General features: G+C 41.7%; 1 protein-coding gene across 3 annotated transcripts in view; it reads left to right on the top strand.

Annotated features, from left to right (window-relative positions):
- Positions 1 to 1,028: 1,028 nt before the first annotated feature.
- The window catches only part of znf385a (zinc finger protein 385A), a 65,146-nt gene continuing 51,813 nt past the window's right edge, over positions 1,029 to 14,361 (top strand). For 2 of the 3 annotated variants that reach the window (XM_034145466.1, XM_034145464.1), the window contains exon 1: positions 1,029 to 1,064. In XM_034145466.1, coding sequence (XP_034001357.1) covers positions 1,052 to 1,064 — 13 coding nt within the window. In that variant the 5' untranslated portion in view covers positions 1,029 to 1,051. Of the gene's footprint in view, positions 1,065 to 7,777; positions 8,127 to 14,361 lie in introns of those variants that run through there. The other variant, XM_034145465.1, reaches the window with a different exon arrangement.

Genomic DNA, 14,361 nt, shown 5'->3' with positions numbered 1-14,361 from the left:
CCTGGGGGAGTGCTAAGACGCAGTGTGCCTGCTTATAAGGCAGAGAGTGTGCAATTTTTTGTGTATAATAGGCAGCTGCTTTTGAGGGGTTGCAGTGTAAGAGCTTATTGAGCCAATGTCCTGGAGTGAATTGGACTGTACATTCAATGATATGTTTCTGTGGCTCTAAGTGGCCTGTATGGTGGGTAGCTGCTTACTGCAGACATTGTAGAATAACATCTAGCTCTGAATTTACACATGTGTGTGTCACTGTTGTCACTCAGCATTTTTCCACATGTAATTTTTTTCTCTCAACATTGCTGAACCATAGGTGCAATGTTTATATGTTTATAACCACATTTTCTTATGAGCATGGGGACATCTTCAAATGTCTTGTTTGTTCCTCTATGTGTTGCCTATAGTGAAATGTTTGTGTAGTTGAGAGATTGGGGAAAAGGGCATATAAAAGCAATTTATAGAGTATAAAAAGTGTTCTTTGTCAATTTACTGTCTTTATGGTCCTTTATGAGAGACAGTTTTGCAACTTTTTTAACTGATCATTTTGGTTGTATGTTTGATCACAAATCACCTTGCCTGATATTTGGTACTCCTTATGCCTCCATTGAAATGTGATTCTTCCTCCTCTCATAGCCTCACTGCTTCTGCCTCTTTCAGCAATCTCTTTCTTCTGACACTACTGTCCTCACTTATTAAGCTCTGCCCCGATTAGCTACTGGACTCAGTTTTGTTTTCACACGGGGCCGAGAGTAAGAGGGAGGGAGGGAGGAGAGAGGATGTAGAAAGGTGGAGGGGAGGTGATAGTCAATGTGTTTGTGGTTTCTTTTTCCACATGTCCTTTACATTGCCAGCGTGGGCGTAAGGTTGTTGTTTGTATACACAGCTCTAGGAATCTTCTTGAGAAAATTGAAGATCTTTCCGGCCTTTTTTTCTTTCATCTGACCTGTTTAATGCTGCGAGAGATTTCATTGAGGAAATAGTTGTTTCTTGTGTACCTGCTCATAGTCGGAGATATCAGTCACTCACTGAGGGCGGCAGGAGGACTAGAGGTGCAATGTGGAGCACAGGTAAGAAAGGAGCCTATTACCATCTGCTTCCACTGTATATGTCTGCTTTCATTTAAAACGATTTTAAAGTTCTGTCTCTGTGGGGGACTCTCTTCTTTTTGTTCTCCCATCTAGTGTTTGTACAGTCAATTGATTATTGTGTGAGCTTTTGTTTACATCATTATGCTTAGATGGGAGGCGATTGTTGCTGCGTGTGTGGTCGTCTTTTTATCAGAGGGTTGTGGGTTTGATCCAAGCCCTTGCTGTCAACATGTCGATCTATCCTTGATACTTAACCCCGAGTTGCTCCCGATGGCGTGGCCAACAGTGAATGAATATGTTGACTTCTAGTAATTAAAGCGCTTTGAGGGGTCGTAGGGACTGGATAAAGTGCTATACAGTCCATTTACTGTAGATGCAGCACAAAATGCACACGTTTCAGATAATAATTGGACAAATGTATATGTGTGTCTTTGTGTGTAAGAAATGTTGTTTCATTCTTAGTCTTCATTTTTGACTCAAATACACACACACATATATATATATATATATTCCAATGGAGTTGACAAACTGTCCTGACAGCTCCAACTGTCATCTGCTGCCCTCACTCCCAGACTGAACAGCGCACATTTAGGGCGAAGCAAATCTTGTGTGTGTGTGTGTATGCTTTTGCCTGCATGGCTTAATAATAATGTTGCCGTTTTCATGCTGGTGAGTGCAGCATTTGCAATTTGTTGTCCCAACAAAACCAGATAAAAATACGATGTGTAATTTCGGAAAAGTGTGTCTACATTTCTTCCACTGATGTAATTGATTCTTGACATCATGAGATTATTTTCATCTGCCACATCACCTTCAGCTAAGGAATGTCTACGTTTCAGAAATAGACTGTTATCTAAGAAGATAATTACTGCTAATTTCTGTTGTCTAAAATACACACAGCATTGCTTAATAATGTCTAAGAATTTGTCAACCTCAAGTATTTGGTCTATAAGGGTAGCATTACAGAATTATAGGAGAGGAGTTTCAACAAGTACAAACTGCAAGAAGTTATGGCGCAAATGTGTGATCTGAATGTGGTTGGAGAGAAAGACATCCTGTCCTCTGGTGCTGGTGTAAAAATGTCAGGGACGTGTGAGAGTGTGACAGTCAACATCAACATTCTCCATCTCTGTAGCCTGGCGAGGACAGGCACACCCACCTGTGCACACATAGCCACAAATCCTCAAAAACCTTTAGTCTCTCCATTCCTTTTTCTCTCTTTAAAGCTTTATTGAAATGGAATTGTTGTCAAAAAGCATGTTGCTTGAGCATAAACAAAAGGAAATCATACATTGTGTTATTCTTTGCATAGGCTTTTTGTTAATTGTTTAGTCTAAGCAGAATACATTTAATTTATTCATACAATTTCAGAAAGCAATGAAAATCATAATCCTTTAAACACAGGGGCATCTTCAAATGTCTTGTTTTGTCTGATGGCAATGTTAAAGCCATCAATATTCAATTTACAATTATGTTATGCCAAGAAGAGAAGCACATTCTTGCATAGAGTCTAAAACTATCACATTTGTGGCAATTTTGCTTGAAAAAAACCTTTAAAAAGTCAATTTAAGTCAACATTCACTTTTTTGTGAGATGGATTGTCCATGATGACATTTTATTCTATGTGGTTTTGCAAGTCTGTATATCCTCAAAGAGGGATCCCTCATCAGTTGTTCTCCAAGAGTTTTATTAAATGTTCACCATTTGATCTGAGAACCCCTAAGAGTGATAAACACTCAGAAATCATTTGATGTAACTCGAAGAAGGAAAAGCTTTTACGAGAAGGGATATTTTAATTTATAACCATATCCTGAGTTAGTTTATAAGGAAACAAAAATTCCACGTGTAACAATCGAAACATGTTTATCCTGATTTATTAGTTTTTCCTGGTGGGAAAGGAATGCACAGCAGACAAACTGTACAGCTTGCCACATTTCCTGCACATGTCCACACCTGATCAATAGTCTAAATTTAGTGAGATGATTATCCCTCACAGCTGAAAACGGATATGCTCAACAGCTAGCTGTCAGACTTGCAGGCTCAGGCCACTTCAAGGGGAAGGCAGAGGTCCTTCCATTTGTACTGAGCTGGCTTGTTATATGCTATGCACGCTCCCAATGTAACCATTAGATAAAGCGTGATCACAACAGGCTCAATATTTGGTGAATATGAGGATGATTCCTTTAACGTTTCTTAAGATTGAAATATCTAATGAAGTGTGATTTATTATCTGGTAGCTCTAGGTGATGCGTTGCCACATTATGCGGGGATGTGCAGGTATGCTGGTGCCTGGGGCCTGCCTTACCTCCTCACCTTTGACCTTCATAGGCACTCTCTAAATTCCCCACCACAGTGCCAGCAGATACCCAAAGGAAATCATTTGACCTGGGTGGGGACGGGGGATTTTTTATTACACCATACAAACACACTACAGAAGAAGAAAAGGGTGAACTAACGATTCTGGAAAGCCTCATACCGCCTGCGGGCCCGGGCTTATGAAATACGACCAGAATTTATGATCTACAGCGGTCGCATTTGACACAGCGTTTTAGCTGTTGTGAGGAAGTGAGTTAAAGTCTCTCTAGCAGATTTCAGTGAGTGTAGATTTACTGTGTATTTTTCTTTGCAGGAAAGAATGAAGAAAACAGATCACAGAATTATGAATGAAGGAGTTTGATGTCTTTCTCCCTCAGGTTTGATAAATCTATCCCAGGCTGTTGCTGCACATCAGCAGAGTCCTTATTAGTCCTTCACACTCAGCAGTTATCCTTTCACATTTGACCTGCTGCACTCAGGCTCAGTGCACTTTGCCCAATTCACCATTCTGCCCATAACATTAGTTACAGAAAGGATACTGGCCTCAGCAGCTTTGTCAAGTCTGATGTAAAGATAGTTTTCTGCATGAGTAAGGTATTTATGTTCCAGTCTGACAGCACATCAATGCTGTACCAGCTGTGCCTCGTCTGTTTGGTTTCCTTATTTAACCGTGTGTTGACATGACTCTAGAAACAGACTAGCCTCTCAGTTTACATTTGTCAAGACTGCTGCCTTATACCAGGGTCACTAAAGCTGTAATATTTAGACATATTTCAATAGTCTGCTTACAGTGAATTAATTCTGTGTTGACATGTGTAGACCAGCAGAGGGCAGCACAGTTAACCACATATCACCATCCATACTCAGCAGACGTTTCCAGACTGTTGAGTCCTCTCTCTTGGCTTTTATACTTATATATATTCGCTTGTATTATTCAAACAGTAGGAGTTTACCTTCAATCTCTGGACAAAAGCTGCTTCTATCAAGGGTGACCATTTCGTATTAGTGAATTAGGCTCATGTTAAACTGAGGGCAAAGGTAGAGTAAAGGCCATGTGGTACTTAAGGTCATGGTAGGATAAGCCTCCAGAGGATAAGTCAATACACAAATAACAAAACCAAGCCTGTCTGCATGTGTGTGTGGGTGAAAAGGTTGCTGACCAGTATTGCCTTGCTCAAGCAGCAAGGTGAGAAAGTAATGTACGTTAGTGGATTCCATTGGACTTCCTCCACCTCCCTCCCAATCATCCAATATGATGGCCCAGAGATGCAAACCTCAACCATATTGGACATAGCATAATAAGAAAGAAAATGAAAGACTTATATGTATATTTCATATTGTTGTCTTAAAGTTGGAGCCTTTCTTGTACTGGCGTCCCCTAAAGCTTAGTTAAATACAGGTTAATTTGTCCGTCCATTCTATTTTGTTATTGTGATTTGTCCAGTGATTTTCATCTCAGGGCCAACATATTGTATTTTGCTTTACAGTGTTTTTGTTTTACTCGTTTTTAATAGTAAATAGAAATCTTACACATTTCATTAAAAGTTTCCTGAAATAAAAAAAGTAAGTTTGTACTTTCATACAAAATGTCAATTAATTACAAAGAATAGCTGGATAGCTAACATAATATTGTGTTAAGTGAAGAGCAGGTTAGCTGAACGAGCAAAACATGGACAATTTGTCTTTGTTCATCATACAGTTCAACATATATAAATGATAATAAATTAGTGTTTCGAACTGTTCTTTAATATTTTCTTGGAAATTCTTTTGGCTACAGACCTGGAAAAAAAAGCGCTACCAGATACTCTACTCACGTTTGAAGGCATTTGTGAGCAAGGTAGCTCTAGCAAGTCAAGTGAATGTAAATTAAATAATATTAGTTCATTATTCATTTGAGATATACCCCCTGTGGCCACTTAGTATAGGTCTCATGATGTCTGCCCATTCAAAGTTGAAAGTTTTGCACATCATCCATTGATCTGTAGCCAATGGCAAATGGAGGGACCAAATAGTAAAATGTCCTCCCCTCTTCCCTTTTTCTTCTTTCTGTTTCTCTCCATCACTTCTCTAATTTACCTGTCCCATAATGCCATCTGTCCTCCCACCAGTGGCCTTCACCCCCACCCCTGTCTCCTCACTTCTCTACTCTGACCCCCTCCCCGTTCTTACCTATGGATGATACAGGATCTCCTTGCTCCGATTTCACCCTCTCATCATGACATCCATTAAAGTGGCGCGGGGCCCTGGGCCCCCGTTGGCCCGACAGCACATTAGCACTCGGCCCATTGAACGCCAACAAGGACCGCTCTGAATTATTGATACCAACACAACTAATGAGGAAACCCTATCTCAGCTCTTTTGCTGACACACACACACACACACACACACACACACACACACACACACACACACACACACACACACACACAAATGCTCATGGAAGGACTTGCACGCATAGCCGTATTGATGATAACTTTAGTTCCAGCTGGAAGTGACCCATTTTCAAAAACTAATATTCTCAGCGCCCAGTCCATTTCCTGAAGACACTATGTGTGTTTGTGTGTTTGATCCCAGGAGCCACAGGCACAAATTCCTTTTCTGATCTGTGTGTTTATCCTTTGGCACTATCAAATATTTGTTCCACTTCTGTGAGTTCATTATGTTCTATGTAAATCTGCTTATTACTGCTGCAGGTGTTAGACACTGGTGGCGGTTTTGAATGGGGTAGGATTTGTTCACCTTTGTAAAGAGCACCATATAAGTTTATAATCTGCAAGATTTTGTGTGGGTGTTTGTGGCCCCTAAGTCTACCAATGTTTACATACAATGGTGTAAATATGTGCAGTAGAGCTGCTGTTCGGAGAGGTATTGGAGGTGTCAGCCAGCCTCCTTAGTATTCACTCCAACACCCTGTGACTCACAGCCTCAGCCTGAGAGCATGAGAAGGGTGGGGGGGGGGGTAGAGATGGAAAAGAGAAAGAGAGAGCAGGACAAGAGGAGGCTATATGAACATCAGGCAGCATTTTCTGTAGCCCCAGGGCTCACGTGTTTGTATCTGTGTGTTTGCAAGCATGCCTGCCCAAGGGGATTAATTTTTTGACAGCTTTGTTAAGACTTTTCTTAAGCATTGAGCTCCTCAATTACATCGTGGCTGTGTGATTTTCAAAGGTCTCTCTCTGGCTATCTTGCCTCTTCACAGGGGGAACTGGAGAGTGAAAGAGTCATGCTTGGGCATGACAGCAGACGTTGTTTGAGTGGTTTCTTGGTGTGGAGGAAGTGGACCATAAGAAGCTGGCTGTAAAGCTACTCTCCAATTAGTTGCTGCATTGCTTTGGTCCACAGTTTAATTCTCTGCAGCCCGTCTGCTGTGTCCGACTCGGTCTGTCTTTGTCTCTGTATTGCATCCTCCCGGTTGTCTTTTCTTGTCACTCCAGGTCTCTTCATTCCTCTGTCACTTTGTATTTAGTTTAATCTTTGCCCCTCCTTATTCTGCTTCCTCCGCTCTGTCGCTTTCTATTCCATCTCTCCTTTCTACTTGCCGCCCCCCTTCCACTCCCAATTCCATCCCTTTGATGAAAACAGTGGTTGGTAAAATGCGTAACCTTGCCTGGGCAGGTTAAGAAATGGAGGGAGGAAAAGGGAGAAGGACAGAGCCAGACAGATAAAAGGTTAATCCTTTAACAAGTCCTCATACACGTGGAGTCAAAGGACAGAGAGGTTGGATTAAGAACAACACATAAACAGATCTGACAATCAAGCTCTCCATCAGGCGGAGATCGCTGAGAAAATAGGGGAAATGAAAGGGATAAACAGTGGTTGGGGGAGAAGACATTTCCAGTCAAGCTCCGTCGCTCCTTCATGACTTCCACTCTGCATGATGACAAGTGTCTGCTGCTGTTGCCATTGGTCGAGGCTGCCACCAATCAGAGCAGAGGCATGTAAGGTGCCTGTAGGTTATACCCAACCCCAAAAACAAGAAGCATAGAGAGGAGAAACAGCCAGAGTGGGAAAGGGAGTTTGTGTTTTACTGAGAGAGACCAAATCAGACGTCGGCATTACAGTGAATTGAAGACCTCTCCCCTGGAGCTCGCCGTGAAATGACACAGTTAAGAAGAAACCGCTTGACAGCTGTATGTTGGAGACCACTGCAATTCCTCCTGACTGCTGTGGAGAAGAAGATCTTGGCTTTGTAGCCTCCCCTTGTGATTGGCTGCCACACTTTAGGCTCCCCCTTCTCTCTCAGACTCCCCTCTTCTCTCTCTCTCTCTCTCTCTCTCTCTCTCTCTCTCTCTCTCTCTCTCTCTCTCTCTCTCTCTCTCTCTCTCTCTCTCTCTCTCTCTCTCTCTCTCTGTCCTCTCTGCTACTAACCCCCTCCATACTGTCCTCAGGCTTACCTGAGCCACAACTGCAGAAACGCTGGACCCCCCTCCTCCACACACACATACACACACTTGTGCTCTCTCTGTCTCTCTCTCATACACACACACACATTCAGCTTTTCACCTGGAGAGAGCAGACGCAAGGGACGGCATGTGCATCAGCAGCAGCAGTCTCTCCTCACATCTAGTGCTGCCTCTCTGAGTTGCCTCTTTCTGGAGTGTGGAGAGGAACTCTGAAAAGAGATTTTGGAGCCATTGTCCCTTGGCGAAATCAGGCGAGACGGGGGCAGTGAGGGAACACTTGTCAACCCAGGGACACCAAAGGCAACACACATCATGATTTTGGGTGAGTTTAAGCTTTTCGGTGCATGGGATTTTGGAGAGGTCAATCGTGATCACTAATCCCTACTTCAAATTGGACACCAGCAGCTCTTTATTAATAGTGTGTTCTGTTTAGTTTCCATTCCACACAGACATCTGTCAATACTGAGCATTGGTATGAACCTTTAAATCATGGTTATCGGTGTAATTACAATATTAGTGTGCCATTAATATGGCAGGCGTGAGTGATGACAGGGAAGGTCAAAGTGTTTGGTTTGGACTGTGTCATTATAGGATGTTTGGTCACGTGACCAGGCTCCATGTCCTGCTAAAAGAAGTGACCAAGATGGTTTCATACCTTCCTTCTGATAACTGGTAAATTGCAAATGTATACAAATAATTCTGACAGAATTCTTTGAGTCCATATGTATTTCTTTAGGGTATTTGTTCCACTTTTTTTCATAACCATTCCTTTAAACCTGCTTACCAATGATAAGCAAACAGGTCATTACACAAATGCCATTAAAGTTAAACATAAAAAGACAAACTATTTGGCGCTTGGTTTACAGCATAGTTGAGCTTTTAGATATTTAACAGGGTTGTTTTGTTCTTAGTCATCAAGCACTTTCTTCTTTAGTATTCTGGTCTCATAGTGGCCATGTATGAGAGAGGGGATTCTGTGTGGTCTCTGTGCTCTACATAGTCAGCTTGTTCGACTGGGGATGGGAGCTTGCCACTGTAAGTCCAGCAAACAACCCTGGGTGTGCTGCTTTGAGGATAGGATCAAAAAGAACATGCGTGTACGTGTTTAATAAGCAACGCAGTGCGTGTCAGCTTGTGATAATCTTCTCATTTGTGTTTGTGTGTGAGACTGTGTGAGGTGAAAGTGAGTGCATTTGTTTCAACTGTGTGTGTTGCTGTGTTCTCTGCCGGAGAGGCCACTTTGTTTTAACGCATGCCTGGGCTGATTCAGACGCAGCTCTGCTCCTGTGCTCTCCCGGCAGGCATAGTTTTTAAGCAGACATCTCTAATGATTATAGGGAGTCATGTTGTCGGAGGTGTGCGAGTTGGGAGTTGAAGTGTGCACGTTGAAAGATTCCTGTGAGCTAAAGGCTCAAGGGCAGTTAGTAAAGTTTATGTTAAATAGATAACTTTCTTACAATTTTCCCTGTTACTTGTTTTACTTTGTCATTTTGTATTTACAGTTTATGCCACTGGACAAAAGGGAACATGTTCCTGTCTTGAGCCTCATTTAACAGACAAGCACTGTCTTGATCAGAGTCCAGGTGGTAGCTGCTCCCGTAATTGACATTTGGCTGAGATGAGCCCTCACCCAGCTGTCTCACTTTAACAAACAGTAGGTAGACTAGCTTATGAGAGCAATGGTTTGAGCTAAGGGTAGTTATTAAAGTGCGTCTATTTGACCTGTTAGCACTACAGTTATTGTAGCAGTAATAAAACATGGAATGTGACTTCTGTTGCACCATGAATTCCAAATGCTCCAAATATGTACGTCCGTTGTACACCCCGCAGACTGAATGATGTTTAAACAGTGGTAATGTACTGTGGCTCAGATTCACCAAATCTGTGTATTTTTCTCAACATCTGCCAAAAAAGCTGACCTAGAGTGTTCTTCATTAAGATGTCACTTAGATAGGTATCTTCTTACATTACTTCCGTCCGAACATGAGATTTTCCAGTGCCTAGCATTCTGCTCTATTTGAGCGATGATGTGGCTGCTGAGCGATTTGACATTTCTGGCTTTCCTCCTCTGAAAAGGGTAATGTCATTGTAATGACCTTTACAATTTTGATGCTGGCTGATCTGGACCTCCAATCAGCACATTTCCTGATTCAGCTCACTGATATAAATCTGCAAGGCTGTGATATCATATCACAGACAAATGGCACTATATATCATTAAAAACAAATTGATAATAAAATGTGATATGTGAGCGCAGGTGTGAGTACGCCAGGGTAAACCACATCCCCTCATTCAAGCTGTGTCGGTATGGCTATTAGTCTTTCCCTGTCCTCTGTTTTGTATGACCTTGAGAAAACAACCTTTCCCAGTGCGGCTCTGTCTTTCTCGTTGTATTCACTAGTCCATGATAACTAGCTTTGTAGGCAACCCGGGCCCCTGGCGGAGGTCTTTGGCCGCTGTGATAGCGATGACAGTCCTGATGCTGATAATAGCAAAGGATGTGTGGTTGTGCTGTACCGTGAGCTCTATACAAAGCCGCGTGCAGCCAGCAAATCTCTCTGCCTGACATGGGCTCTGCACCAAGTTGGGGGTATGGGGCTGCTGCTGATGCAGTGTATGCGTTTGCGTATAAAATGGTTGTGCGTTATCTAGGCAGACAACAGAGCCAAGCTGCAAGAGAACAATGGAAAGCTAATAGAGAACATGATCGCCGGGCTGCCGTTGACGTAGAGCTTCTCGATTGACTGTGGTGTCATTGTGATTAGCCGCCATGTTGTCTAAAAAATCCTCCTACCGTTTCAGCTCGCCTGGAGGGAGCTCCTGTGTGGAATCCGCTTTAGATAAGAAGCGTCTATAATGTCTTCTCACTGTCACCCAAAGTGACGCATGATGATGGTCGGACAAACATTCCTGAGACATTTTGTCACCTCCATCCCAAAGTGTTTTGGGGAACCTCAGTCATGATGAGTTCATGTTTGAATTGTCTTACCTCTCTTGTCTGTTGAAGTCAGAGCTGACCTCCGGAGCTCAGGGCCGTGCAGTCTATATGTCTCTTTGTCTTTTTGTCTGTGTGCCCACTACAGCCCCATCTGTCTTCATCAAATCTGTTCACCTGTCTGCATAGTGATTGCTCATTCTATTCAACGAGCTCTGCAACCCCCCCCCCCCCCCCCCCCCCCTCCTCTAACGGGCTGCACTCACCTGGTTCCACAGGTCAGCTCAAGAGACACAGGAGAATGCGTCTTTGAGCACGTCAGCAGTTTTTCACTCCCATTTTCTTCATGACTGCTCTGCTCTCTTTGTTTATGTCAAAATGACACAGTAATTATAGCTCTTAATGAGCAAGATATTTGGTATGCATGGCACAGTTTGTTCCGTTCGGCTTCTTTGCATATTCAAGTTATAACTGGAAGACTTTGGTGCAAAATGAATTTGAGCCTTCCGCCGTGAAACATTGGCACCTGTGAACATTTGGCACCTGTGAACTGTAATTCTCACTTAACTAATCTGCAAACTCAAGGCTAAATTGGTTGTTTAGTTAAAACTCAATGTGCACTCTTGGTTTTCATAGCATCAGGGACACTGGCTCTAAATTGCAGCTAGTTGTTATGCAGAATATTCTGTTTTCATTCAGAACATTTCTTCTGACAAGCGTCTGGATGATTGTGATTAGTGCTTTGTGATGAGAGTTCACTGCACTTGACCCAGTGTACCTTTCAATAGCTCCTCAATGTGGCACTGCACTCATTGAGAAAGAATTATTTCCATAATCCTAATTTAAAATAGATCACATATCCCAGAAGTGATCTAGTGTGCAAGGTCACAGTGAAACTCATCTGAAAGAAAACTGCATTGTTTGTGTGTGATGATGTGGGTCTATGCATGTGGATAGATATAATTGGCAATAGAAGAAGCACTTGTTTTCTTCTCACTTCTTTCTTTATGTCCTGCTCACTCCTGGTTTGTGGAGAGGACTCCTCCGTCATGCCACTATATCAGCTCTCTACACTTCTTCCTTTCCTTTCTCTTCTCTATTGCTCCATTTGTTTATGCTGGAGTGACTGTGTCAGCAGGTTGTCAATACCGTCTGTAAGAGACTCTAATAAATAGGCCTGTTATTGGACTGGTGGGAAGGCAACCCATTGTGTCTGTGTGAGTGTGTGAGTGCGTGTGTGTGGCTCATCATAGTGTGTAATACTGCAGAGCAGGTGGAGGTGTCTGTTCAGATCTGACTCCCACTGCAGTGCCCTCTGTTAAGCTTCATTCACTAAAAAAATAAAGGCAGAACTTTGCAAAAGCGTAAATGGTTTAATGTTTTTTATTTGAGTGATGAGGTCATTTTTTTTTACACACTAAATGTAAACATGATGCAGTACTTTCATACACTCAAATAAAATGTACAGTTTACGCGACACACACCAGTGCATGCACCTGCTTCCACTAACAGCCCGCTGCTGTTGCTCTGTGAAGCACAAAAATGCACCTGTGTGTGATTATGGTGTCACATTAGTGCATTCACCAAGGCAGCCTGGCTGACTACTTGCGTGGAATCCTGGGGCTACAAGACACCTGGGAGTTGAAGCCTGGAAAATGTTCTGTATGCTTCAACAGTCACCCTGATCACAGAGTGGAAAGAGGCACAGTTGGTTCTTCACACTGCAGCTCTCTAGGGTTTGCAAAAAGCCACTATTGCCTCTATTGTAATAATCATCATCTACTTTACCGATGTCTTTGCAATACTTGAAAGAATCTGACATATCCTTTTAAGACTTTTATTTTGTTAATGTCTCTCTCGGAAATTCCTGCATTTAGATCTTGGGAACTACAAATGAGTCTAAGATTTGGATGAAGTATCTTTTAATAAAATAAAAGTAGAATATTATAGTGTAGACATACTGTCACAAGTAAAGGTCTTGCATACAAAAATATAAAGACTCAAATAAAATTCATGTTCCCCAGATTTGTAATCAATCAATTACTGAGTAATTTGTAATAGTTACTGTCTAAAACAGACTATTTACTAAATGTTCATCTTTGACATAGCACATCTGCGCTCTTTTGCCCTTGCATGTGTTGGATTACCTTGTGTCAAACATTTGGCCTCTTATAAATCTCTAGAGACCAAAAATCTGGTTTTATTATTGAATGCTTGCATTGTTATCAAGTGTGCACAACATTCCTTTTGTCTTCTCACTATACAGAAAGGAATTTAGACAGTTAGGACAGCTCAGTGACATACCTGTCCAAAGGCTTTTTCTTTACTAAGGCATATTATACTTGCCTCAACCACGAACTATTCATGCATGGTATATTACTTAAAGGGGACCTATCATGTAAAATGCACTTTGTGATGTCTTTTATACATAAATATGTGTCCCCGGTGTGTCGTGGAACTCACGCAGCGTCAGAAAATAAAACCCTCTCTCTTTTCCTCCGTACCCAAATCTTTTAAAAACGGGTGTACAACGAGCGGATACAGATTCCATCCGATCTGATGTCAAATCGGCGGCGGACCCACAGAAAGTTGCTATCGGAAACTTTATCTCCGGTAGAACAATGCCTGACGTGTTTTGGACGTCTTTGTTTACATTAGCAAGCCTCGCTAACACTCAGAGCTAACCTGTACTGTAGAGCACATGTGTTTAAAAAGCAGGAAATAAGAAAATAACTCACATTGTGATAAACCTGCAAGAGAAAAAGCATTTGAGCTCCATACTATTTCAGAAATAATCCTTGACGTGGTTTAAACAGGATGGCGAAATATCACAACTGAATTTAACTTTATCTCCGGTAGAATTCTGATCAGGCATTAGCTCCGCCTCCTCTTATTTATTTTTTTCAAGCTAAGGACCCAAAATCTGCATTTCTCTAACAGGGCTTCAAAAGAGGGGTTTGAGCAGTATGAGGCATGGCTACAATGGGTGATCTGTTTGGTATTTTGAAAAAAAAACTTCACAGACATGTTTTGTATAGGTATGGCCCTACAATATATTTTTCAAATATAGCATGATAGGTCAACTTTAAACATCCTTAAATCTTAATTTGCATTATATGAAAAACATTAGTTGTTTATCATAGTTTTTCTTTAAACCATTTTCACATATGTTTTTTATACTGTTATATACATCTCAATGTGAGGGAAACGGCCTTTCGATCCTCTATATGTCTATATGTTCTGTACATATGGCAGAGTTGACAATAAAATTGACTGTGACTCAAATATAGTCCAGAGACCAACAATGTTTATGGACTTAATCAGGTTTAGAATTGCACATGTTGTACAAGTGAGGGGTGCACTGTAGGGATATGAAAACACACACATCAACGAGCCTTAAATGCACTCATACTTGACCCTTTTTGTTTGTATGGTACACTGTATTATTTCCAGGTGCATTTCATATTGCTTCTATGAAAGGAAAAATCATGCTGCTACAAAGGTAGAAAACAGCAGCATGTTTAGTCCATCTTAAATACAGCCCTTGTCTTTTCTTTTTCTGCTCATCAAAAGTAAAAAGTCAAACTGCTTTATTGATCAACCAATGCGATAATTCAGTAAC

The sequence above is a fragment of the Trematomus bernacchii genome, unplaced genomic scaffold (assembly GCF_902827165.1).
Source record: "Trematomus bernacchii unplaced genomic scaffold, fTreBer1.1, whole genome shotgun sequence".
NCBI classification, from domain to species: Eukaryota; Metazoa; Chordata; class Actinopteri; order Perciformes; family Nototheniidae; genus Trematomus; species Trematomus bernacchii.
This window is presented reverse-complemented; position numbering and strand designations above follow the sequence as displayed.